This window comes from Boleophthalmus pectinirostris, unplaced genomic scaffold, assembly GCF_026225935.1.
Source record: "Boleophthalmus pectinirostris isolate CB_2022bp ecotype Guang Dong unplaced genomic scaffold, ASM2622593v1 HiC_scaffold_22, whole genome shotgun sequence".
Lineage (NCBI taxonomy): Eukaryota > Metazoa > Chordata > Actinopteri > Gobiiformes > Gobiidae > Boleophthalmus > Boleophthalmus pectinirostris.
In genome coordinates, this window is record NW_026571190.1 from 41,178,749 (window position 1) to 41,206,262 (window position 27,514).

General features: G+C 43.1%; 2 protein-coding genes across 2 annotated transcripts in view; both read right to left on the bottom strand.

Moving 5' to 3' along the window:
• Positions 1 to 1,091: 1,091 nt before the first annotated feature.
• On the bottom strand, positions 1,092 to 14,438 carry lgals2b (lectin, galactoside-binding, soluble, 2b). The gene is made up of 4 exons (XM_020941773.2): positions 14,316 to 14,438; positions 9,134 to 9,207; positions 6,503 to 6,674; positions 1,092 to 1,290 (listed from the first exon to the last, which is right to left on the bottom strand). Exons 1-4 carry the CDS (start codon positions 14,316 to 14,318, stop codon positions 1,144 to 1,146), a joined length of 396 nt encoding a protein of 131 aa, XP_020797432.1. The 5' UTR covers positions 14,319 to 14,438; the 3' UTR covers positions 1,092 to 1,143.
• Positions 14,439 to 18,883: 4,445 nt separating this feature from the next.
• The window catches only part of LOC110165717 (ectonucleoside triphosphate diphosphohydrolase 7-like), a 28,129-nt gene continuing 19,498 nt past the window's right edge, over positions 18,884 to 27,514 (bottom strand). Inside the window, exons 10-14 of the mRNA XM_055158317.1 lie at positions 26,820 to 27,024; positions 25,578 to 25,697; positions 25,409 to 25,494; positions 22,681 to 22,842; positions 18,884 to 19,336 (exon numbers count right to left, since the gene is read on the bottom strand). Of these exons, the coding sequence (XP_055014292.1) occupies positions 19,117 to 19,336; positions 22,681 to 22,842; positions 25,409 to 25,494; positions 25,578 to 25,697; positions 26,820 to 27,024 (793 nt within the window). The 3' untranslated portion in view covers positions 18,884 to 19,116. The remainder of the gene's footprint in view (positions 19,337 to 22,680; positions 22,843 to 25,408; positions 25,495 to 25,577; positions 25,698 to 26,819; positions 27,025 to 27,514) is intronic.

Genomic DNA, 27,514 nt, shown 5'->3' on the forward strand with positions numbered 1-27,514 from the left:
TTAGACTTGGTTTAGTCCAGATTTAGTCCAGATTTAATCCAGGTTTTAGTCCAGGTTTAGTCCAGATTTAGTCCTGATTTAGTCCTGATTTAGTCCTGATTTAATCCAGGTTTAGACCTGGTTTAGTCCTGGTTTAGACCTGGTTTAGACTTGGTTTAGACTTGGTTTAGACCTGGTTTTAGACCTGGTTTAGACCTAGTTTAGTCCTAGTTTAGTCCTGGTTTAGACCTGGTTTAGACCTGGTTTAGACCTGGTTTAGACTTGGTTTAGACTTGGTTTAGTCCAGATTTAGTCCAGATTTAGTCCAGGTTTAGTCCAGTTTAGTCCAGTTTAGTCCAGATTTAGTCCTGGTTTAATCCAGGTTTAGTCCTGATTTAATCCAGGTTTAGTCCAGATTTAGTCCAGATTTAGTCCTGGTTTAATCCAGGTTTAGTCCAGATTTAGATTTAGTCCAGATTTAGATTTAGTCCAGATGTAGTCCAGGTTTAGTCCTGGTTTAGTCCTGGTTTAGTCCATGTTTAGTCCAGGTTCAGTCCAGGTTTAGTCCTGGTTCAGTCCATTATCCATTTTTTTCCATTTTTCATTTATACACGAAAACTGGAAAAATGAATCATTATCTGTTTTTTTTTTTTCATTTTGGTTTTGGAGACAAATAATGAAGAAAATACTTGTTTGTTTTTTTCATTCTTATTTTTGATTTTATATTGAAAATCAAATGAACGACACATGGATTCATAGACCGAACCAGCTCCCCGAGATCCAGACCAGAAATCTGGAGAAAGAAGACTAACTCCTAACTCCTAACTCCTAACTCCTACCTCCTACCTCCTACCTCCTACCTCCTACCTCCTCCTAACCTGGATTTGAAAAACACTTCCGAGTTTTTCATCCATTGATTGATTGACTCATTGTTCTAGTTTGTGTTTAGTTGTTAGTTTTTGAACAAGGAGACAAATGAAAACTTGTTTATTGGTCCTTTACCTCAACTTTATCACCCTTATGTGTCATGTGTTATATTTATTTATTTATATTTATTGATGGAGGGAAAAAAAAGTGTGTCTCGGCAGATGTGACGTAAAGAAAAGTGAGCGTGGCTTTCACAGACTTTATTCTTCGTGAAAAAGTTTTACAGCGGCGTCTGGATTATTTGACTTTGATGCCGATGATGCGCGCGTCTCCGGTCACGTCGAAGTATTTGTATTTGACGTCTCCCAGTCGGTTCGGGAAGTCCAGCATGGAGCCGTCCGGAAGCTTGATGTAGAATCTCTCCATGTTGAAGCTTATATAGAACTGGAAAAAGAAACAAGACAAAACAAAACACAGACATAAAGTTATTGGAGTCAGGCTAACCACTCTGCCACAGTAACACAGATCAGAGGCCTGGCTGAAGATTGTTAAAAAAAAAAAAATGGACTGAGAGTTTGACGTCACCACAGCGTTCAGCTCCGGTCAAATGAAGCTGAGTTACAGATTTGGAATTATAATTTGGAGTAGGTGTGTAGACCTGGTTTAGACCTGGTTTAGACCTGGTTTAGACCTGGTTTAGACCTGGTTTAGACCTGGTTTAGACCTGGTTCTGTCCTGGTTTAGTTCTTGTTTAGTCCTGGTTTAGTCCCCGGCTCAGTCCCCGGCTCAGTCCCGGTCAAATGAAGCAAAGTTACATATTTGGAATTACTCGCCTGTTCCCACCCAAACACTTTTTAAACAGGAAGTGGGTGTGTAGCAGAGCTCTTTATCTTGATTAATCGTCTTTTAAAAAGGTTTTGAGTTGAGCAAGAGTCTCGTGGGCTGGACTTTTAACTTTCTAACAAACAGAACAGCGGAGGACAGTGGAGTTCTGTCTGTAGTTCTGCCGCCTCACCACAAGGTCGTGTCCTTTCACCTTTGTTGTTCATGCTGTACACACCAGCTGCAGAGTCGTTATGAAAACAGGTTCATTGTTAAACATAAAAGTAACGACTTACTGTACTTTGCGTTGCTTTTTGCTGTAACGCAGTAATGTGGTATTACCAGGAATTTTTTTTTTAATATTTTACTTGTACAAATGTGAGTATTGCACGTCACAAAGCTTTTTTAGTCTGGATTGAAGTGGTGGGTTTTTGTTTTTCTTCTTACAAATTCGCTAAAATCACGGCGATCGTTAAGGTTCCGAGTGTCAGGACGGGCCGGAGGTGCGCCCGCGTAGACCGTCGGGTGACCTTGGATGAAAAGACTGACGAAGAACTCCACGATCCACGAGAGGAAGAGCAACTGACGCCCGATTGAGATTTGAGGAAACGGAAACTAGAGTCCAAGTCCTAGAGTCCTGGTTTGGTCCTGGTTTAGACCTGGTTCAGTCCTGATTTATTCTGGTTTAGACCTGGTTTAGACCTGGTTTAGACCTGGTTTAGACCTGGTTTAGACCTGGTTTAGTCCCGGTTAAGTACTGGTTTCGTCCTGGTTCAGTCCTCAGTTCAGTCCTGGTTAAACTCCGGTTCAGTCCTCTGGTCAGACCTGGTTTAGACCTGGTTTAGTCCCGGTTCAGTCCTGGTTTATTCTTGATTAGACCTGGTTTAATCCTGGTTCAGTCCCAGTTCAGTCCCGGTTCAGTCCCGGTTCAGTCCCGGTTCAGTCCCGGTTCAGTCCCGGTTCAGTCCCGGTTCAGTCCTCTGGTCAGACCTGGTTTAGACCTGGTTCAGTCCTGGTTTATTGTTGATTAGACCTGGTTTAGACCTGGTTTAATCCTGGTTCAGTCCTGGTTCAGCTCTTGTTTAGTCCCAGTTTAGTCCCGGTTAAGTACTGGTTTCGTCCTGGTTCAGTCCCGGTTCGGTCCATATACGACGCAAAAGTTCAGGATTGTTATTTGACAAGTGCCGCAATAGTCGTGTCCCCGTATCATTTGGCCCTGCACTTTCACCCGATGGCAGGTGCTGATGGCAGGTGCTGATGGCAGGTGCTGATGGCAGGTGCTGATGGCAGGTGCTGAAACAGACCGTCATAACCACCACAGACCAAATTCACGCAACGGTACAAATAAAAAAAGACACTCAAAGACACTTTAACTCAGTAGGACGGGGAGAACAAGGCCACGCCGCCGCCGCCGTAACCCTAACCTCCATCTGCGCCGGCGTCTTATCTTAAAGCGGACGTACGGGAACTATGGACCCGCCTTCACTTTTACGACGCAATAAAGAACTTTTATTACACAGAGGCGCAGTAAAACATTAGAGGTCCATTATCAGTGTGGACTTAGAACAATGTAATCACACTTTCATGTCACCAGGTTAAACCCAGAGCGCAGAGTCAGAGTTTAAAATCTATACGAGTCACTTAAACTCACCAGTGTTACGCAAAGAACTCCAGTAAAACGCAAACTTCAAATAAAATAAAATATACGGGACAAAAGACCAGAAGTGTCCCGCCCTCTAGGTTTGCGGAACGTCTGGTTTTCTGTGGCAAATTGTCTGTAAATGTCGAAAACTTAAAAGGAAACGACGACGAGCATTAATGAAATCCATGTATCATTCGCTTTTCAAAATAAAACCAAAAATAAGAAAATGAAAAAGCAACAGTTTTCTTCATTGTTTGTCTCCAAAACCAAAAAACAGATAATGATTAGTTTTTACAGTTTTTGATTTTTTGTTTAAATGAAAAATGGAAAAAATGGATAACGACCGATTCCCGTTTACGTGACTTAAAGTGCGACGGCGGATTGAACCAAACCGGGACTGAACCAGGACTGAACCTGAAACCGGGACTGAACCGAACCGGGACTGAACCGAACCGGGACTGAACCTGAACCGGGACTGAACCAAACCGGGACTGAACCAAACCGGGACTGAACCAAACCGGGACTGAACCGGGACTGAACCAAACCGGGACTGAGCCGGGACTGAGCCGGGACTGAGCCGGGACTGAACTGAACCAGGTCTGAACCAGGTCTGAACCGGGTCTGAGCCAGGACTGAACCAAACCGGGTCTGAACCAGGTCTGAACCAGGTCTGAACTGAGAACTGAACCAGGTCTAAACTAGGCCTAAATTAGGTCTAAACTAGACTTAAACCAGGTCTAAACTGAGGACTGAACCAGGACTAAACTAAGTCTAAATCAGGTCTAAACTGAGGACTGAACTGAGAACTGAACCAGGACTAAACTAGGCCTAAACTAGGACTAAACAAACCAGGACTAAACTAGGTCTAAACTAGGACTAAACCAGGTCTAAACTAGGACTAAACCAGGTCTAAACTAGGACTAAACCAGGTCTAAACTAGGACTAAACCAGGTCTAAACTAGGACTAAACCAGGTCTAAACCAGGTCTAATCTATAACTAGAACTTAGAAGTGCCTTGCAGACAGGGTTTTGGACGGCGCGATCGGGCGTCAGCTGCGTTTCGCCCTGTGGAGCGTGGAGTTCTGCGCTGGTCCTTTTGCCCGCGGTCACCTGACGGTTTACACGGGCGCATCTCATCGCTGCTGATGTCACTGTGATTTTAGCGAATTTGCATGAAGAAAAACTAAAAATGAACCACTTCAATCCAGGTTAAAAAAGCTTTGTGACCCACGTTACTGATATTTGTACAAAGTAAAAGATTAAAATTACTGCGTTACAGCAAAAAACAACACATTATAGTAATTTGTTACTTTTATAACAAGTTACTCCCAACACTGTCGGCCATTAGAGCCACAGAGGTTGGGGCCCTAAGCAGACGCCTGCTTTTGCCTCATGGAAGCGCCGCCTCCGTTTCAGTTTGTCTCTCATCTTTTTGTTGAAAATCAAACTCCTAAACAAGACCACGAACGCTCGGACTGATCACAGGACAATTTAAATGTGCTCTTTAAATCCGTTTTGTGTTTTTTCTGGCGTTTTCAGACCATCCTAAAACATCTCACCATTTTATTTTTTTAGAACTGCTTTTATGTACTGGTCTTATTTTTGTTCATTGATTTTATTATTATTATTTTATTTATTTATTCTATTAGTTTCCTTATGGTTGAAACATTTTTATTTATTTTTTTAAAGTAAAATGTTTTGCATTGCTGTGTGAAGCACTTTGGAAACTGTTTTGTGTATAAAATGTGCTGTACACACTTTGTTTGTGTCGGCCAAAATGCACTTTGCCGGTTGCAACGGGTCCAAAACTCAGCGGCTCGACTTTTAACTGGAACCCGGAAACACGATCAACATCTCACCTATTCTCCCAGTGTCTTTTAGAGTTGATTTTAAAATTCCCCTCCTATCGCACTGACTTTATCCACCCTTACGTCCCCGTCTCGCGCTCTCAGGTCTGCAGATCAACTCCAGCTCACCGTCCCAAAAACTAAACTTAAGCTTCGTGGGGACCGTGTGTTTTCTGTTTCTGCCCCTCGGCTCTGGAACCAGTCGCCATTAGAGCCAAAGAGTTTAATGGGACGAGTCTGTACTCGTTTTTAAATCACTCCTCAAAATGCACCTTTTGTCACTGGCTTTTAATAAGTGACATGTATATTTCTTGTCGAGTATATTACTGTTTTTCTATGTTTTTAGTAGCTGGGCCCCGGTCAAGCAGAAGTAAACAACAAGGCCAAAAATTCAAGTTAATTGATCTGATATAAAAATGTATTGAACAGATACATATGTACTCTAGTTTATGAAACTGTTGACCTTTTTTCTGTACCATTTTTGGTTCTAAAGTTCCATATGTTTTAAACAGACCATGTATGAAACATGGAACAAAAATTATTTCCCAAATTTCAAAGACCCAAAAATCATGTAAATAAATGGATGTATTTCATCATATCTTGTGTTATTCCATCTTTGAACTGTTGATGAAGGGACATGATTTAAAAAAAAAAAAATATATATATATATATATATATATATATATATTTAAAATGATAAAAATTTGCTTGGAAGGACTGACATATTTTATAGAAATAGTTTCCTTTCATTTTGAAGTAATATTAAAGTATTCAGAAGAAAAAAGACAAATGATGTAAAATCCTGCACCTTCTACTTGTTTGTACAATTTTCCCTCCGTTACTTTTCCCTCCGTTACCATGAACCTTTCTTAAAATCTCATGAGTCAAAAAGTAAGAGGTTTTTCAACCTAATCTTGTACCATATGGTAGAAAACTATATGAAGCAAATATTCAAACCAGTTTGTTAAGGATATGTAAGTGAGAACCAAGAGTTATCACTGTTTGGATTTATTGCCCAAAAAGTGCTGCATATTTCATTCCCTCCGTTACCGACATGAGTTTTTTAATTTTTTGTGAACAACTTGAAAGAATCTCACAGGTTTAACTTGACCCTGTTGGAGTGTAACTCTTTCCTACATTCTGATACTTTACTTATTTCAATAGTCCCTCTAGTTTCTGAATAAGAGACATTTGAATGTCAAAAATCTGCCCCCGTTTCCCTCCATTACTGCTTGACTGGACCCTAATGTCACCACATCCGCTGAACGTTCCACCACAGACATACATGCAGAACCTCCCGGCGTGACGTCAGTGCAGTGCTTCGCGCAGTTCTGTGTGATGTTACCTTGCACTCCTCTCCTCTGCAGAAGGGGAAGTTCAGGTCTCGTTGCTCCTCGCCCCAGCAGTCTCCAGACTTCGAGTTAAAGACGATGGTGTTGACGTCTCCGCCGACTTCGAAGCGCGGGTTAAAGTGCAGCGCCACGTTATCCGGGTCGTGACCGATGTTTATGGCAAAACTGGAGACGAGACGAACAAAATATTTCAGTTTAAGGTCCGACATTACACAAACAGACTCTTTAAACCATGTTAGAATGTTGTTACCTCCTCGAAAAACAGACCTGGAGTTGTGTTTCGTTTCATTAGTCGGTCTACATCTCCAAACATCAGGGCGAGTTTAAGTCAACAGCTCATTTTACCTTTAGTTCCTTAGAGATCGGCAATTCCAGGGTTAAAATGATCCAAATGATTCGAGTGAAGGTGTGTGGAGTTTAAAAACACAGTGGAGCACTTCCTGTATCACCTCATGACATCAAAGTGTAAGAGAGTGTTTTCAGTTTGAGAGAAAAACCTAAATATACAGGGTTTGTGTGTTAAACGTGTGTGAATGTTTTGTTTTGTTCATACATTTTAGTAATAATTATTCATCTGTCTACATTTCCAAAGCTCAAAATGCTCTGCAGGGTCATGGAAATCCTGGAAAAGTCATAGAAATTAAAAATGTCATTTTCCAGGCCTGGGATTTTGTAAATTCAATGAACGTCTTGGGAAAGTCATGGAATTTTAGTGTCTCTTTCGCACAACTCCAGTGTTTTGTTAGGTTCTCATGAGGCGACAAACGCACAGACAGGATTTTGAATGTTCAAAAACTGTACAGTGTTTCCTCGTTTATCGCGGGGTTATGTTCTAAAAATAACCCGTGAACAGTGTTGGGAAGTTACTTTTAAAATGTAATCCCCTACAGATTACAGATTACACTCACCAAAATGTAGTTTGTAACAGAATCCATTAAATTACTTAAAGTGAGTAATGTAATCTGAATACTTTGGATTACTTGATTTGCTGTAGAGAAACAAAGACGAGGAAATCTTCACATAAGAAGTTTTGTCTGATAAAAGAAAATAAAAAGCCCAGATTTTACAGAACCAAATAAAAAATATTATTGATAGAAAACGAAGAAACACGTCCACACAGCAGGATTCAGTCCAGTTAAATCCTGTTTAAGACCTGGTTTAGTCCTGGTTTAAGACCTGGTTTAAGACCTGGTTTAAGACCTGGTTTAAGACCTGGTTTAAGACCTGGTTTAAGACCTGATTTAAGACCTGATTTAAGACCTGATTTAAGACCTGATTTAAGACCTGGTTTAAGACCTGGTTTAAGACCTGGTTTAAGATCTGGTTTTAGTCCTGGTTCTAGTCCTGGTTTTAGACCTGGTTAAGGTCTAAACCAGGGATTTAGCCCAAAATGTGAAAACAGGAAAATCCCACCCTGTAATCCATTTATTTCAACAAAGTAACTGTAATCCAATTCCCACTCACTGAAACAGTAACTGTAACTGAATACAGTTACTATAATTTGTACTCTGATTACATTACTCCAGTACATGTAATCTATTACTCCCAACACTGCCCGTGACAGGTGAAATCCATGAAGTATCAACTTTATATTTTACAATTATTCCATCTGTTTTAAGTCTGTAAAACCTCAACACAAACTTTATCCACTTTTCTCACACAGGAAACTTACACTTTTTACTTCCTTCTTAAAACTTATTTCTGCTGTCGTCCTTTTGTTATTTTCCTCCTTCTTTATGTAACGAACTGAAGATTCATTTATTCCGTAATGGAGCCGACAGCACAGAGTCCTGCACAGGTCCATTTTTGGAGACTCGCTCCCGCGCAGTACAGGACCGCACCTGCCAGTACAGGACCGCACCTGCCCCTTAACCCGAGATTATATCAGACTTTTGCTCTGCCTACGCCACGGACTGAACCAAGACTAACCCAGGACTAACCCAGGACTAAATGAGGACTAAACCAAGACTAACCCAGGACTAAATGAGGACTAAACCAAGACTAACCCAGGACTAACCCAGGACTAAATGAGGACTAAACCAAGACTAACCCAGGACTAACCCAGGACTAAAGAGGAGAACTAAACTAGGACTTAGAACTAGGACTAAACTAGGACTAGGACTAGAACTAGGACTAAAATAGGAGTAAACCAGGACTCAACCAGAACTGATTCCAGGACTCTCAAATTCCAGAGAACTGATTCCAGGACTCAGTGTCGGGACGGGCTCGGAGGCGACCGCATCACGAGGTGATCGGCCGATCACGCTGCATTTCAGAATCTGTCGGCTGACGTTCGAACGCTGATGTAAATGTGTCAAACTGAACACATTCTGTACTGTACAGGAGACACGGCACGGAGGAGGTTGATTGACAGGTGGTCCACAGTCCAAAATGAGTTTGACGCTCCTGGTTTAGAGCTTTGGAGAAGCATGTGAATCAAACCACAACTCCAGGTCTGTTTTTAAGGAGGAAACAACATTAGAACACGACTAAAAGCGTGAAAGAATCCGTTTTGTGTCACATAGGACCTTTAAGTACGCAAGTTTTTTTTTAGTTTTTTTATTTAAATCAGTTTAATAATCCAAACGTGGCATCGTCTGGTTCAGTTTCAGATGTGGACTCACGAGCAGCAGTCGTCTTTGGGCTTGATGCGGACCTTAAACTCCTGCCCCTCCTTAAACGTCATGTCCTTCACTTTCTGAAAGAAGAAGACAAAAAAATTATTCCATCATTTAGTTTCATTAAAATTACTTCTGTGGGGTTTCACTGCAACACGTCGCCTTATTTAGATTAAACCATGTTCCTTTTACGGTTTTGAAAATGTTACATTCGCCCAAAATAACGTATCAACATGTTTTATGAGTTTAATTTTTCGGTTTTAGTTTTTTCATGCGCTCCCCCTGCAGGTGTAGTCCTGTCAGTGCAGTTTGTAGTTTCACCATAAAAAATATCAGAAATAATGTTGGTGACGATCTCCAGAAAGACAAATAACTCGAGTGAAACGCGAATTTACGGATTTAAACTGAAACGTAAATGGTTTGTAAATCTGTGTGTCGTTCGTTCATTGGTTTTTCAAAATAAAAGCAAAAATAAGAAAAGGAAAAAAAACTTTGTCTCCAAAACCAAAATGAAAAAACAGATAATGATTCGTTTTTTTTTTTTTTTCAGTTTTCGATTTTGTGTTTAAATGAAAAATGGATAACCAGGACTAAACCAGGACTAAACCAGGACTAACCAGGACTAAACCAGGACTAAACCAGGACTAAACCAGGACTAACCAGGACTAACCAGGACTAAACCAGGACTAACCAGGACTAAACCAGGACTAAACCAGGACTAAACCAGGACTAAACCAGGACCAGGGAACCAGGACTGAACCAGGACTGAACCAGGACTAACCAGGACTAAACCAGGACTGAACCAGGACTACTAATCCGAGGACTAATCCGAGGACTAAACCAGGGGCTCGGGGTTCTCCCTCTCCCTGTCAAGTCCAAGATTAGTCCTGGTTTAGACCTGGTTCAGTCCGGTGTCGCAGTTTTGCCATTATTCATTTAAACACTGAAAAAAAACTGGAAAAAAAAAAAAAAAAAAAACATTTAAAAAAATTTTTAAATTACAAAAATCGACATCCTTTTTCCATTTTGGTTTTGGGACAAATAATGATTTTTGGTTTTATTTTGAAAAATGACAATGACACAGAGATTGTTTGCAAATGTGTTTTTCTTTTCTGTCCAATATTAAAGCCACAAAATGTAACTTACTCCTCAGTACTTTTATATTTGTATTTAATAATAATATTAGTTTTGATACAAGTTTTAGGATCAAATTTTCGATACTTAAATTGAATTAATGACTTCGTGCTGCTTGGGGATCTTCAAACTAAACATTATTAGAATTCCATTTTCTTATCGTTGTGTGTATCGTTGCGTAAATGTAGTCGTTTTTGCCCATTTTTAGTCGACTAAGAATCTCTTTTCTCGACTACAACTCTTATAAAAAGTCTGAACGCTCTTTTTTTTTTGTACGACCGATCAAAGTCCAACACTTCAAATTTCTCTGATCTGGCCAAGATTTTAAAACTTACGTCAGGTTCTTCATCTTGTTTTCAGTCTAGAGGTCGTTTATTTTAAGAGAACTTGTGCGTGGACAGAAAATTTCACAACTTTTAAGTCATTTTCTGATGGATTTAAGTGTTTATATCTTAAATTTGGACCAAGCTGGCTGATGATCATTCTAAAACTGTTCAGGAAAGGTTCACTTCTGTCCTGTAAATTGGACTTTTTTAGTATCGAAACCTGCGAAAAAACGAGGATATAGTTTTGATACAAGTTTTAGGATCTGATTTTCAATACTTAAAATTTGTTAATGACTTAGTACCTTCAGGGATCTTCGAACTAAACATTATTAGAATTCGAATGTGGTAGTTTTTGACCTTTTTTAGTCGACCAAGAATCTTTTTACTCGACTGCAGCTCTCGTAAAAAGTCTGAACGCTCTTTTTTTTTTTTTTGTACGATCGATCAAAGTCCGGCAAAGTACAAGACTGAATATTCTAAAAACATTCAGGAAAGGTTCACTTTTTTCCTGTAAATTGGACTTTTTTAGTATCGAAATCTTCTGAAATGAGGATCTAGTTTCGGTACTGGTTTTAGTTTCGATTAGGATTTGATTTTCGATACTAAATGATTTAATGACTTGGTGGCGCTTGGGGATCTTCGGACTAAACATTAAACTAGAATTCCTCTTTCTTAACGACTTGTTGATCTTTGCTCTAAACATTATTAGAAATCCGCTTTCTTATCGCGGCGAAGTGAATGAATAACGAGCTCGGCTTTGTCCAAGAGCAATAAATCCATAAACAAGAGGAAGAGACGAGCGAGACATTTGGCCCACATCAAGTCATAAAATCACATGTAGGCGTAGGGAGTATTATCTATAGAAAGTAAACAGATAAGAGCTGGAGGGTTTACGCACATCCGTCCAAACGCAGAAGTACGGACACGGAACCAGAAGAAAAAAACTCTAGATACTCGGTTTTCGCAGGTGTTGATACTCAAAAAAAAAAATAAATAAATAAATAAATCACAGAAATAATGAAACTTTTCTGAATGTTTTTAGAACCAACTGGAGTTTAAGACACAGAGACGAGAATACAAACATGGACCTGGTTTAGACCTGGTTTAGACCTGGATTAATCTTGGTTCAGACCTGGTTTAGACCTGGTTTAGACCTGGTTCAGACCTGGTTCAGACCTGGTTCAGACCTGGTTCAGACCTGGTTCAGACCTGGTTTAATCTTGGTTTAGGCCTAGTTTAGGCCTGGTTTAGACCCGGTTCAGATATGATTTAGACCTGGTTCAGACCCGGTTTAATCTTTGTTCAGACCTGGTTCAGACCTGGTTTAGACCTGGTTTAGACCTGGTTTAGACCTGGTTTAGACCCGGTTCAGACCTGGATTAATCTTGGTTCAGACCTGGTTCAGACCTAGTTTGAACCAGGACTGAACCAAGTCTGAACCAGGTCTAGACCTGGATTAATCTTGGTTTAGACCCGGTTCAGACCCAGTTTAGGCCTAGTTTATACTCAGTTCAGACCTGATTTAGACCCGTTTAGACCTGGTTCAGACCTGGTTCAGACCCGGTTCAGACCTGGTTCAGACCTGGTTCAGACCTGGTTCAGACCTGGTTCAGACCTGGTTCAGACCTGGTTCAGACCTGGTTCAGACCCGACCCACTGAGGGTTTAGAAGAAAAGAAAAGAAAGTTCTACCATTTAATGTTGGAAATCACTTTCTTTTGTCTAAAGAAAGAGGAATTAGTATTAAGTTTCGAGTCGACTGATTCGTGAGTATTTAAAAGTTTAAAATGTTCGTATCTTTAACACAGAACATCATTTAAACGCAATTTATAAAGAAGTAAAACATCATTTCACTACTTTAAAATAATTTTCTGACAAATGTAAATGTTTACATCTTAAATTTTGCTCAAGCCGTTTTGCTGTGTAAATGTGAGTGGTTAACTGTGAGTAAAAGTGGTTAACTGTGAGTAAAAGTGGTTAACTGGGAGTAAAAGTGGTTAACAGTGGTTAACTGGGAGTAAAAGTGGTTAACTGGGAGTAAAAGTGGTTAACTGGGAGTAAAAGTGGTTAACTGTGAGTAAAAGTGGTTAACTGGGAGTAAAAGTGGTTAACTGGGAGTAAAAGTGGTTAACTGGGAGTAAAAGTTACGTTCGGTCGTTTATTTATTGCTCTGTTTGTTCTATTAGCTCAACGTGACAGAAGTTTCATCTTTACAGCAGGAAATTCTAGGAACTAGGACCAGACCTGGACCAGACCAGACCTGGACCCGACCTGGACCCGACCTGGACCCGACCTGGACCCGACCTGGACCAGACCTGGACCGACCTGACGACCTGGACCCGACCGACCGGACCGAGGACCGGACCAGACCTGACCCGACCCGGACCCCGGACCAGACCGGACCAGACCGGACCGACCAGACCCGGACCAGACCCGGACCAGACCCGGACCAGACCCGGACCAGACCAGACCAGACTTTTGAAACAGTGATCTATGACTTGGGGAAAAAATGTATAAAATAAAAAAAAATAAAAGGCAATAAAAAAAAAATAAAAAATAATAATAAAATAAAAATAATAATAATAATAATAATAATAATAATAATAATAAATAAAAAGGCTGTATTATTAATAATAATAATAATAATAATAAAATAAAAAGGCTGTATTATTAAAATAATAATAATAAAAAAATAAAAAGTTCCTCACGGTTGTTTTGGAGAGTTTAAGATGTAAACATTTTTAAATAAATCCTTGGTTATTGCTCTTTAAATAATTTCCATGAACATAAAAAACTCTTTTATCTAAAGCCCAGTCTGCACCAACAACCGGGACTGAACCTGGTCTAAACCGGGACTGAACCTGGTCTGGACCTGGTCTGAAACGGGACTGAACCTGGTCTGAAACGGGACTGGACCTGGTCTAAACCGGGACTGAAGCAGGACTGAAGAAGGACTAAACCAGGACTAAAGCAGGACTAAAGCAGGACTAAAGCAGGACTAAAGCAGGACTGAAGCAGGACTAAACCAGGACTAAACCAGGACTAAACCAGGACTGAAGCAGGACTAAAGCAGGACTAAAGCAGGACTGAAGCAGGACTAAAGGACTAAACCAGGACTAAACTGAAGCAGGACTGAAGCAGGACTGAAGCAGGACTAAACCAGGACTAAACAGGACTAAACCAGGACTAAACAGGACTAAACCAGGACTAAACCAGGACTGAAGCAGGACTGAAGCAGGACTGAGCAGGACTAGCAGGACTAAACCAGACCAGGACTAACCAGGACTGAACCAGGACTAAACCAGGACTGAACCAGGACTACCAGACTACCAGACTACAGGACTACACCAGGACTACACCAGGACTACACCAGGACTACACCAGGACTGAATCAGCTCTAAAACAAGTTTGAACCAGGACAGGTCTAAACCAGAACTAAACCAGGACTAAATGTCTTAAATAATCAGATCTGAGTCAAATCGGAAGAAAACCAAGTTCAGCCCAGGCCTAAACGAGAACTAAACCAGGACTAAGACAGACATGAACCAGGACTAAACCTGTGTTCAAACATTAACAGTCATTTCCAGCTGCACAGTGAAACCTGAAAGTTTTACATCTAAAACATAAACACAGAAAGAACTCAGTGATTTTTTTTTATTCTGATTCGTGCTCCGTCAAATGTAAAATCATCAGAATTTCAAAAATCTTTTCTCTTAAATCTTTTCTCACCATGTTGTCTGGAGTCGTCGGGGTTCAGTGCAGAGACTGAGGCCGGACTCAGGTCCCAGGTCTTATAACTGCACCAGGTCACATGACTCTGCACCAGGTCACATGACTCCAAACCAGGAAGTCATAAACCCTGAAGGACAGATCAGAACAGAACTAAACCAGGACTGAACCGGGATTCAACTGGGACTAAACCAGGACTGAACCGGGATTAAATCAGGACTGAGATAAATAGGGAAAAAGTAGAAACAAGAACTAAACCAGGACTAAACCAGAACTGTAGCCTGAACCTGGATTCAAACCAGGATTAAATCACCTAAATATGGACAAAGACAAATCTGGACAAACCAATTGAACCCAGGACTAAATCAGGTCTAAACCAGGACTAAACCAGAACTAAACCAGAACTAAATAAGCAGTAAATCAGGATAAAATCATGACTAAGGAAATCTGGAAAAAAACAAGTTGAACCCAGGTCTAAACCAGGACTAAACAAGATCTAAACAAGATCTAAACCAGGTCTAAACCAGGACTAAACCAGGTCTAAACCAGGACTAAACCAGGTCTGAACCAGGACTAAACCAGGACTAAACCAGGTCTAAACCAGGACTAAACAAGATCTAAACAAGATCTAAACCAGGTCTAAACCAGGTCTAAACCAGGACTAAACCAGGACTAAACCAGGACTAAACCAGGTCTAAACCAGGACTAAACCAGGTCTGAACCAGGACTAAACCAGGACTAAACCAGGTCTGAACCAGGACTAAACAAGATCTAAACCAGGTCTAAACCAGGTCTAAACAAGATCTAAACCAGGTCTAAACCAGGACTAAACCAGGTCTAAACCAGGACTAAACCAGGTCTGAACCAGGACTAAACAAGGTCTGAACCAGGACTAAACAAGATCTAAACCAGGTCTAAACCAGGTCTAAACCAGGACTAAACCAGGTCTAAACCAGGACTAAAAACCAGGTCTGAACCAGGACTAAACAAGGTCTAAACCAGGACTAAACAAGATCTAAACAGATCTAAACCAGGTCTAAACCAGGACTAAACCAGGTCTAAACCAGGACTAAACCAGGTCTGAACCAGGACTAAACAAGGTCTGAACCAGGACTAAACAAGATCTAAACCAGGTCTAAACCAGGACTAAACCAGGTCTGAACCAGGACTAAAACAGGACTAAACCAGGTCTAAACCAGGACTAAAACAGGACTAAACCAGGTCTAAACCAGGACTAAACCAGGTCTAAACCAGGTCTAAACCAGGACTAAACCAGGTCTGAACCAGGACTAAACCAGGACTAAACCAGGTCTAAACCAGGACTAAACCAGGTCTGAACCAGGACTAAACCAGGACTAAACAAGGATCTAAACCAGGTCTAAACCAGGACTAAACCAGGACTGAACCAGGACTGAACCAGGTCTGAACCAGGACTAAAACAGGACTAAACCAGGTCTAAACCAGGACTAAACCAGGTCTGAACCAGGACTAAACCAGGACTAAACCAGGTCTAAACCAGGTCTAAACCAGGGACTAAACCAGGTCTAAACCAGGTCTAAACCAGGTCTAAACCAGGTCTAAACCAGAACTAAACCAGGACTAAACCAGGACTCATCCAGAACAAAAGGACTAAACCAGGACTAAACCAGGACTAAACCAGGTCTAAATCAGGACTAAACCAGGACTAAACCAGGACTAAACCAGGACTAAACCAGGACTAAACCAGGACACACACAAACACAAACACATTTCTTTTAAAATTCTTTTATTGGAATGAGACGTTTATTTTTCTTGGGTCCATTTCGTTCCGACAGTAAAGTGCACACGGCCACATCTGATTGGTCCACGAGCCACAGACATTTTAAAAAGCAAAACATAAAATGAAATAAAATGTAATTACAGTAAAAAGTAAAAAGTACAGTACGACACGTGAAAGAGTCCGGACGTGATTTGAAATAACTTCTCGGGCCAATCATTTTTTTGGGCAGTTCTTGTTGAAATAACCACAAATTTTCACAGAAGATTTTATATTTCATGTTTTATTTTTGTTCTGTTTTCAAGTTGAGCCGTTCATTCAGCCGTTGGAACATATTATGATATTTGTGAATAAACTGTAAATGTGTAAATGTGAACGGCTCAACCTGAAAACAGAACAAAAAATAAAACATTCGACACAAAATCTTGATCTGTTTCTGCACGTTTTGTGAAAATTTGAGGTTATTTCAACAAGAATTTCCAAAATTATCGACCTACAAAATGATGTACACCCTGTATTATACACAAAAAAATAAAAAAATAATCAAAGGTCACTCTCCCGTTTGGTCCTCCCGACTGTAACACGGACTTAAAGCACCTCATCGGTTAGATCCGTTTAAAGCCAGACTGTGGAACATTCTAGGAAAGCAATAACATCTCCACGGAGACGAGACGGTGGCGAATATCCCACGCGCACAAAAAAGAAAAGTATTGCATCTTTAAAACACAATTACAAAACAGTTCTCATTTAAAAACAGATCAGACAGTTTGGTTTCGCAATTATTCAACGACGGTTTAAGATCATTTTCACATCAGTCCACTACATTCGATACTAGTTTTCGATTCTTTTGTCCCTATTTTACGAAAAAAAAAAAAGGGTTCGTCGTCTTTTCGTTCGACGAGTCATGCCCCGGTGTAGAAAATTATTTACAATTATTACAAACGACAAAAAAAAAACGAATTAAAACCTCCCACTGTGGGAAAAAAACATTCACGAGATTCTCAATAACGAACAGCGCCCCCTGGAGTCCGACAAAAACAAAAGCCCCTGTACCTGATTTTTTTTGGTTTTTTTCCCATTTATTCGCGCAAAAAGAGTCTCGTCCAGCAGCTCCCGAGGCCTAAATACGTCCTCTGTGTTCTGCGTTTTATTGTTTGATAATCAGGAAGTGCGCGGTTAGCATGGTAGTCGCCGGGAGCTTCGCAAAACGCCGGAAAGCGCTCATGAACTCATCGCGGTGAATAACGAGGTCTGCGAGGAATAACTTTGGACCAAACCTTTTCAAACGGACTAGTCCAGTAAAAATCGGGTACAGAGACTTGAATTTTTATATTTACATCAAAATCGTGCGTGTTTTGAAACTCGTTTGGTCGGCGGCGCCAAGATTGTTCCCTTTTTTTTCTTTTTTTTATTTAAATCAGTCTTCACATGATTTCAGCTCAAAGTCCAAAACTGAGCAGATTTCAAAGTCCAGTGGTTTCTTACGGTTCACGTGGTCCACAGCAGAAAATATAAAAGTCTGAAGTTCAGTCTGTAAACATCTCGACTGGTTCACAGCACGGTTAGTCCCGGTTTTAGTCCCGGTTTTAGTCCCGGTTTTAGTCCCGGTTTTAGTCCCGGTTTTAGTCCCGGTTTTAGTCCCGGTTTTAGTTCCAGTTTTATTTCTGGTCTCGGGCTTCGTCCTGGTCTGTTCACGGCGGGTCTAACACTTCATTTTGCTTCTGCTCTCTCTGGTGTTAGTCCCGGTCTTAGTCCTGGTCTTATTCTTGGTCCTGGTCTTGATCTTGGTCTCAGTCTCGGTCCTGGTCTTGTTCTTGGTCCTGGTCTTCACCCACAGCAGGTCTAACACGTTGTTCTGCCTCTGCTCTCTCTGGTGTTAGTCCTGGTCCCAGTCTTGGTCCTGGTCCCAGTCTTGGTCCTGGTCCCAGTCTTGGTCCTGGTCTTAGTCTTGGTCCTGGTCTTAGTCTTGGTCTCAGTCTTGGTCCTGGTCTTCACCCACAGCAGGTCTAACACTTCGTTTTGCCTCTGTTCTGTCTGGTGTTTGTTCTAGTCTTAATCCCGGTCTAAGTCCTGGTCTTAGTCCTGGTCTTGATCTTGGTCTTGATCTTGGTCTCAGTCCTGGTCCAGGTCCTGGTCTTGGTCTCAGGAAAGTAGGACCTCTCCCGCCTCCGCCCACAGTGGGTCTAACACTTCGTTCTGCTTCTGTCTCTCTTGTGTTAGTCCTGGTCCCAGTCTTAATTCTGGTCTTAGTCTTGGTCCTGTTCTTGATCTTGGTCTCAGCCTTAGTCTCAGTCTCGGTCTCGGTCCTGGTCTCAGTCCTAGTCCTGGTCTTGGTCCTGGTCTTCACCCACAGCGGGTCTAACACTTCGTTCTGCCTCTGCTCTCTCTGGAGTTAATTCTAATCTTACTTCTAGTCTTAGTCCCGGTCTTGGTCCTGTTCTTAGTCCTGGTCCTGGTCCTGGTCTTGGTCCTGGTCTCGGTCCTTGTCTCGGTCCCGGTCTCGGTCCTGTTCTCAGGGCAGTAGGGCCTCCCCCTCCTCGACCCAGAGCAGGTCTAAGACTTCGTTCTGCCTCTGCTCTCTCTGGTCTCAGTCCTGGTTGTAGTTTTGGTCTTGATCTTGGTCCTGGTCTTGGTCCTGGTCTCGGTCTCGGTCTCAGGGTACTAGGGCCTTTCCCTCCTCGGTCCAGAGCAGGTCTAAGACTTCGTTCTGCCTCTGCTCTCTCTGGTCTCGGTCCTGATCGTGGTTTTGTTCTGGTTGTAGTTTTGTCTTGATCTTGGTCTGGTCTTGATCTTGGTCCTTCTGTTGGTCCTGGTCTTGATCTTGGTCCTGGTCTTGGTCCTGGTCTCGGTCTCGGTCTCAGGGTACTAGGGCCTTTCCCTCCTCGGTCCAGAGCAGGTCTAAGACTTCGTTCTGCCTCTGCTCTCTCTGGTCTCGGTCCTGATCGTGGTTTTGTTCTGGTCGTAGTTTTGGTCTTGATCTTGGTCCTGGTCCTGGTCCTGGTCTTGGTCTCGGTCCCGGTCTTGGTCTCGGTCCCGGTCTCGGTCTCAGGGCAGTAGGGCCTCCCCCTCCTCGACCCAGAGCAGGTCTAGGACTTCGTTCTGCCTCTGCTCTCTCTGGTGGATGCGGCGCAGTCTGAGCACGTAGAGGAGGATGGACAGCGCCACCACCAGGATGCACACGGACAGAACGTGGTGATTATAGACGAAGGACGAGCGAAGCCAACTCGAGTTTGGGTTCGGACGCAAAGACTCCTGCTGCAGGTCCCTGAGGACACACAGAGGACACGGAGGACACGCTCAGAGACAGAGGACACACAGAGGACACAGAGGACACAGAGGACACGCTTAGAGACAGAGAAGACAGAGAGAGACAGAGGACACAGAGAGAGACAGAGGACACACTCAGACGGAGGACACGCTCAGAGACAGAGGACACATAGAGAAGAGACAGAGGAGACACACAGAGGACACGGAGGACACGCTTAGAGACAGAGGACACACAGAGGACACGCTTAGAGACAGAGGACAAAGAGAGAGACAGAGGAGACATAGAGAAGAGACAGAGGAGACAGAGGACACGCTCAGAGACAGAGGACACAGAGGAGACAGAGGACACCCTCAGAGGACACACGCTCACAGACAGAGGACACACAGAGGACACGGAGGACACGCTTAGAGACAGAGGACAAAGAGAGAGACAGAGGACAACTCAGAGACAGAGGACACGCTTAGAGACAGAGGACACACTCAAGAGACAGAGGACACGCTTAGAGACAGAGGACATGCTTAGAGACAGAGGACAGACAGAGGACACACAGAGGACACAGAGGACACGCTCAGAGACAGAGGACAAAGAGAGAGACAGAGGACACGAGAGAACAGAGACACAGAGAGACAGAGGACACGCTCAGAGACAGAGGACACAGAGGAGACAGAGGACACCCTCAGAGGACACACGCTCACAGACAGAGGACACACAGAGGACACGGAGGACACGCTTAGAGACAGAGGACAAGAGAGAGACAGAGACACACTCAAGAGACAGAGGACACGCTTAGAGACAGAGGACACTCAAGAGACAGAGGACACGCTTAGAGACAGAGGACATGCTTAGAGACAGAGGACAGACAGAGGACACACAGAGGACACAGAGGACACGCTCAGAGACAGAGGACATGCTTAGAGACAGAGGACAGACAGAGGACACACAGAGGACACAGAGGACACGCTCAGAGACAGAGGACAAAGAGAGAGACAGAGACACGCTCAGAGACAGAGGAGACAGACAGAGACAGAGGAGACAGAGAGAGAGGAGACCAAGGAGACACACAGAGGACACGGAGGACACGCTCAGAGACAGAGGACACAGAGGAGACAGAGAGAAGACTGAGGAGACACACAGAGCACACGCTTAGAGACAGAGGACAGACAGAGGACACACAGAGGACACAGAGGACACGCTCAGAGACAGAGGACACAGACAGAGGACACAGACAGAGGACACAGACAGAGGACACAGAGGAGACAGAGGACACGCTCAGACAGAGGACACAGAGAGACAGAGGACAGAGAGGACACACGCTCACAGACAGAGGACAGACAGAGGACACCCTCACAGACAGAGGACACGCTCAGAGACACAGGAGACATAGAGAAGAGACAGAGGAGACACACAAAGGAGACAGAGGAGACAGAGGACACGCTCAGACACAGAGGAGACAGAGAGACACACAGAGAGAGGACACAGAGAGAGAGGACACAGAGAGAGAGGACACAGAGAGAGAGGACAGAGAGAGAGGACAGAGAGAGAGACAGAGAGAGGACACAGAGAGAGAGGACACAGAGAGAGAGAGAGAGAGAGGACAGAGAGAGAGGACAGAGAGAGAGAGAGAGAGAGAGGACAGAGAGAGAGGACGAGAGAGAGACAGAGAGAGGACAGAGAGAGAGGACAGAGAGGGACACGAGAGAGAGAGAGGACAGAGAGAGAGACAGAGAGAGAGAGAGAGACAGAGAGGACAGAGAGAGAGGACAGAGAGAGAGAGAGAGAGAGAGGAGACAGAGAGAGAGAGAGAGGACAGAGAGAGAGAGAAGACAGAGAGAGAGGACACAGAGAGAGAGAGAGACAGAGAGGAGACAGAGAGAGAGGACAGAGAGAGAGAGAGAGGACAGAGAGAGAGGACAGAGAGAGAGACAGAGAGAGAGACAGAGAGAGAGGACAGAGAGAGAGAGAGAGAGGAGACAGAGAGAGAGAGAGAGAGAGGACACAGAGAGAGAGAGAGAGAGACAGAGAGAGAGAGAGAGAGAGGACGAGAGAGACAGAGAGAGAGAGAGAGAGACAGAGAGAGAGGACACAGAGAGAGAGAGAGAGGAGACAGAGAGAGAGGACGAGAGAGAGAGAGAGAGAGAGAGAGAGGACAGAGAGAGAGAGAGGAGACACAGACAGAGGACACAGAGAGAGAGAGAGAGAGAGAACAGAGAGAGAGGACACAGAGAGAGAGGACACAGAGAGAGGACAGAGAGACAGAGAGAGAGAGAGAGAGAGAGAGACACAGAGAGAGGACACAGAGAGAGAGGACACAGAGAGAGAGGACACAGAGAGAGAGGACAGAGAGAGAGAGGAGAGAGAGAGGACAGAGAGAGAGAGAGAGAGAGAGAGACAGAGAGAGAGAGAGACAGAGAGAGAGGACACAGAGAGAGAGACAGAGAGAGGAGAGAGAGAGAGAGAGGACAGAGAGAGAGAGGAGACAGAGAGAGAGGACAGAGAGAGAGAGAGAGAGACAGAGAGAGAGAGGACACAGAGAGAGAGGACACAGAGAGAGAGGAGACAGAGAGAGAGGAGACACAGAGAGAGGACAGAGAGAGAGGACAGAGAGAGAGGACACAGAGAGAGAGGACAGAGAGAGGACAGAGAGAGAGAGAGAGAGGACAGAGAGAGAGGACAGAGAGAGGACAGAGAGAGAGGACACAGAGAGAGAGAGAGAGAGAGAGAGGACAGAGAGAGAGGACAGAGAGAGAGGACACAGAGAGAGAGGACACAGAGAGAGGACAGAGAGAGAGGACAGAGAGAGAGAGACAGAGAGAGAGGACAGAGAGAGGAGACAGAGAGAGAGGACAGAGAGAGAGAGGACACAGAGAGAGAGGACAGAGAGAGGACAGAGAGAGAGGAGACAGAGAGAGGACAGAGAGAGAGAGGACACAGAGAGAGAGAGACAGAGAGAGGACAGAGAGAGACAGAGGACACAGAGACAGAGGACACGAGGACACAGAGAGAGACACAGAGAGAGGACACAGAGAGAGAGAGGACACAGAGAGAGAGGACACAGAGAGACAGAGAGAGGACACAGAGAGAGGACACAGAGAGAGACACAGAGAGAGAGAGAGAGAGGACACAGAGAGAGAGAGGACACAGAGAGAGAGGACACAGAGAGAGAGGACACAGAGAGAGAGGACACAGAGAGAGAGACAGAGAGAGGACACAGAGAGAGAGGACAGAGAGAGAGGAGACAGAGACAGAGGACAGAGACAGAGGACACAGAGACAGAGGACACACAGAGAGAGGAGACAGAGACAGAGGACACAGAGACAGAGGACACAGAGACAGTAGTCCACCTGAGAGGGAGGAAGCGTGTCTTGTAGAGAATGGCGCCCAGAGTCCATTGCACTTCTTTGTCCTGGACGAGCTGAGCCGTTTTCAGACTGGAGTAAGACAACGGGAAACGAAACCCTGAGTGAAGAACCTCAAACATCCAGGCCGACTTAAAACACTGGAACCTGAAACACAAACCGCCGCACGTCACAAAAACTGTCCTCAACGAAATTCATTTGGTCATAGTTATCTGATTATTGTTTTTGTTTTTTTTAAATTATGAAAGATTTATTTATTTATTTAAAGCCTACATGACATTCAATAATCAGAAAACCACATCAATGTTTAATTAAGAATAAAGTTGTAGAAGAAATTTTAAAAAAAGTATTTACTGGGGATTTATTACTCTTTTTTTTTTTACACACAACATAAACACTCACTCGTGGTTTATTTTTATTAATTTTTATTATTTACTACTTAGTTTTTGGGGTTTTTTTCAGTCTTGTTTAAATGTGTAGCTGAGGGGTGAGGGACTCCAGGTTGTAGATGAATTTAAGTATCTTGGTGTTACCTTGGACTCCACTTTAACTTTTAAAAAACATGTAAAAAACATATCAAAAATTGTTGATTTTAATATTCACAATTTTAGGCAAATTAGAGCATCATTGCCAGAAAATGCAGCTAAAATGTTTCTCCACAGCAGGATTCTCTCTCATATTGAACACTGTATTACTAACTGGTCACTGACGAACATGACAACCTTAAAAATAATAGAATCACTTTTTTAAAAAGCGTTAAAGATGTTTGATAGGAAATCTTTATCTTTTCATCATTGTCTCATATCTTAAGTTTTGGAAATTTTCAAAAATTTTAACTCGCCTGCTCAGTCTACGAAGTCTTAAATGGAGTCGCTCCACCAGCTCTGGGTGAGTTCATTAAGCCCAAGTCCGGCACTAGTGGTCGGGGAACAAGAGCCTCGACCAGAGACGACTGTGTAAAACCCTATACACCACAGGTGTCAAACATACGGCCCGGGGGCCAGATCCGGCCCTCCAAGACCTTTAATGTGGCCCTTGGGTGATTTTCTACTAAAATATTTGAATGATATTTTCTATTAAAATCTTGTTAATTTTCTGTGGTGTTTATCACAGCAGCGTCTCCAGTGTCTCTGTACGTGGCCCCTCCCACCAGAGCAGCACAAATGAAGACTTGTCTCTTTCCAAACGCTCTTAAAGGACGATCGTTTTGACTGTTGACCGTGACACCCTCATCAGAAAAATGTCCAACATGAGAAAAGTGGAGCCGAGTGCAGGAATTTTACAACAAAAATGGACTTATTCCTGTTTGCATATAAGTTCATGTTAAAACTTTGTGTTGAAATTGAATTTTTCTTCAAGTTTCAGGTTGTTCATAATAGGGACGGGCATTCGATGAAATTTTCTTAATCGATCGTCGGAAGAATTAATGATCGATTATCGATTAATCATTAACGTTTTTATATTAAAATGATCATCATTATTATTACTATCTGCACTAATCTGCATAAATAAATTCAACTTTACGACATATAAACATAACGACTCTAGATCCACATCAGCTGTTTGACATTATAATGTGTTTAATTCAGTTTTGTTCAAATCTCACAGAAACAAAACTTAAAACCACATCACTAATTTACATAAACTAAGTGAAGATAAAACTCCAGCTCTTGTGTCGCTGATGTGGTTCAACTTGTGTTGGATTAAAAGACATGACTCAGGTGAATACAGGTCAGTGTGACCAGATTTGTGTTTGTCAAAACCAGGACAGCGTACGGGGGGAGGGGGCGGGGCCTTGTCATCCAAACTTTTTCCCACTGGACACAGAAACATATGTGCTGCTTTATACACTGTGCACATGGACTCACACTTGTCCCAACAAGTGTGGAATTTCTTGTCCAAATCATCGTTAAATCCACATTTGTGCTTCCAGTGGCTTCGGCTTGCAGGCCGACCCACTGTTTGTGTCTCGCTCCTTCTGATGCAGAGACACATGTACACACCTGTTTGGTCACGACACACACACATACATTCAGTTTGTCCATTAAAATTAATGTAATTGATGAAATTCTTAATGATCAATTATCAATTAATCGATTATTCATGCCCATCCCTAGTTCATAATATTATAATATTATAATAAGAAAGAGTTCATCAATTAAAAAAGATTTCTGTAATAGATTTGCGTTTCTCTGAGCAAATATTTGAACTTATTGTTATTTTTGGGGTTTATATACCATGAGTTTTCTGATCTGGCCCCTTTGGGATCAAAGTAGGTTGGATACGGCCCCCGGACCAAAATGAGTTTGACACCTCTGCTATAGACGCACAACTTTCAGTCAACAGGTGTGATCAGTCAAGGAACAGAAATCTGGAACAACATCCCAGCTGCTATAAGAGACTCCACCACATTCAGTTCATTTAAAACTAATGTGAAACGACGGCTTAAGAGAAACCAGATCTGTAACCACTAATGTTCTGCTCCTGTGTAAATGTCAGTGTTGTGTGTCATACTTGTGTGTTTGTCTATTGTGACGTGTTTTATGTTTTTATGTTTTATGTCTCTGTCTCTCTGACCTGCCAGGGACTACAGATGAAAAGTCGCCTTTGGGCTAATTCTGGCGTATTTACACGTATATGTTCATGAATATGCATCGTCCTTTCTAAAATAACCCATTTAAAGGTCATAAATAAAGTAGAGAGCCGTCCTCACTTGAGTCTGTTGAGGTCGGCCTGTTGTGAGAAGAGCTTGTTGTCCAGTCGTTGTTTCAGGATGGACCACTGGGTGGCGCAGTAATCCTGGAGCACACAAACCCAAACCATTACCACAGTAACACGCGGGAGAGTAAATATGTGAGAATAAGAGTAGATTGTGTTTTTACGGATGCGGCGCGGGAGTATTTGTGGCTGTCGTAGGTTCCTCGTATCCGCAGCACGTCCTCCATACAGTAAAAAAACTCAGAGAAACCGTAGAACTCACTGTTACTGAAGTTTATAGGAGCCTGAAAGAAAAAAAACAGAAAAAAAAACAGACACGAATCAATAATAAAACTAATATCGAGATTATATAAGGTCAGTCCTGTTTTAGTCCGGGTTCAGTCCGGGTTCAGTCCTGTTTTAGTCTGGGTTCAGTCCGGGTTCAGTTCTGTTTTAGTCCAATTTTAGTCCAATTTTAGACCAATTTTAGACCTGATTTATTTAGTCCTTTTAGTCCTAGTGTTTTAGTCCTGGTTCAGTTTTAGTTTTAGTCCTGATTTAGTCCTAGTCCCGTCCTGGTTCAGTCCTGGTTTAGTCCCATTTTAGTCCCGGTTCGGTCCCGTTTTAGTCCCGTTTTAGTCCCAGTTTAGTCCCGGTTCAGTCCCGGTTCAGTCCCGTTTTTAGTCCGGTTCAGTCCCGGTTCAGTCCGGTTCAGTCCCGTTTTAGTCCCGGTTCAGTCCTGTTTTAGTCCTGTTTTAGTCCCGTTTTAGTCCCGGTTCAGTCCTGGTTCAGTCCTGTTTTAGTCCCGGTCCAGTCCCGTTTTAGTCCCGTTTTAGTCCCGGTTTTAGTCCCGGTTTAGTCCCGGTTCAGTCCCGGTCCAGTCCCGTTTTAGTCCCGTTTTAGTCCCGTTTTAAGTCCCGGTTCAGTCCTGTTTTTAGTCCTGTTTTTAGTCCCGTTTTAGTCCCGGTTCAGTCCCTGGTTCAGTCCTGTTTTAGTCCCGTTTTAGTCCCGGTTCAGTCCCCGTTCAGTCCTGGTTCAGTCCTGGTCCAGTCCCGTTTTAGTCCCGTTTTAGTCCCGTTTTAGTCCCGGTTCAGTCCCGGTTCAGTCCCGTTTTAGTCCCGGTTCAGTCCTGTTTTAGTCCTGTTTTAGTCCCGTTTTAGTCCCGGTTCAGTCCTGGTTCAGTCCTGTTTTAGTCCCGGTCCAGTCCTTTTAGTCCCGTTTTAGTCCCGTTTTAGTCCCGGTTCAGTCCCGGTTCAGTTCTGTTTTAGTCCTGGTCCAGTCCTGGTCCAGTCCTGTTTTAGTCCTGTTTTAGTCCCGTTTTAGTCCTGGTTCAGTCCTGGTTCAGTCCTGGGTCCAGTCCCGTTTTACCAGATACTTCATAACCCTCTCATCGTGTAGTTCTTTGTTTTTTTTCTCTCGTCTCTCACCTGGTAAACTCCTCCGGGTGACATTGTGCCGTTGTGCAAACCCAGAAAAGGCCGGACCACCTCCTGACAGCGGGACCACTCGCCCTGGCCCCGGAGGTGGAGGGTTCGATTCCCCCTCACCACGGAGTCTGACAACCCCACGGGCAAGCAGGGGTCGAAGAGGGGCTGGTCTGGAGACAGGCCCGGAGCCGACTGCGAACGCACACTGACACCAAACACAACAGACGCTCAGGACCAAATACAGGACTTTTGTTTTGAAACCCGACCTACAGTGTTTGTGTTTGTTCTGTTGTTATAATCTCCGTCACCCGAGGAGCTTTATGTTAGAATTTGGACATTTTAAATCACAAAATTGATCTAAAATGACTTAATAAAAGAAACAAGAGTGCTGACTTTTGTGTTAAATCCGTCACACACTACAGGATTTTTCGGTCTTAAGTAAATGATTTTTAAACGTGCCACAAAAAGCACAGACCACAGACACGAGGAGAATCTCATGAGACTTAAAATCTCCGATCGTAAAAACTGCAGCGGGATCTGTCTGCTGTGAGTGCGATTGTGTCAGGTGCTTCCTGTCTACAGTAAAATCAGTCGCTCTGAGACTCTTAGGTGTTAAAATTAGGGACGGGCATTCGATGAAATTTTCTTAATCGATCGTCGGAAGAATTAACGATCGATTATCGATTAATCATTTT

Excerpts from the sequence above, each read along its gene's own strand:
- lgals2b (XM_020941773.2), bottom strand. Across the intron at positions 6,675-9,133 it reads CCCAAAGACGACTGCTGCTC|TTTTGCCATAAACATCGGTC; the intron begins GTGAGTCCACAT and ends TCTCGTCTCCAG. Across the intron at positions 1,291-6,502 it reads GCAGAGGAGAGGAGTGCAAG|TTCTATATAAGCTTCAACAT; the intron begins GTAACATCACAC and ends TTCTTTTTCCAG.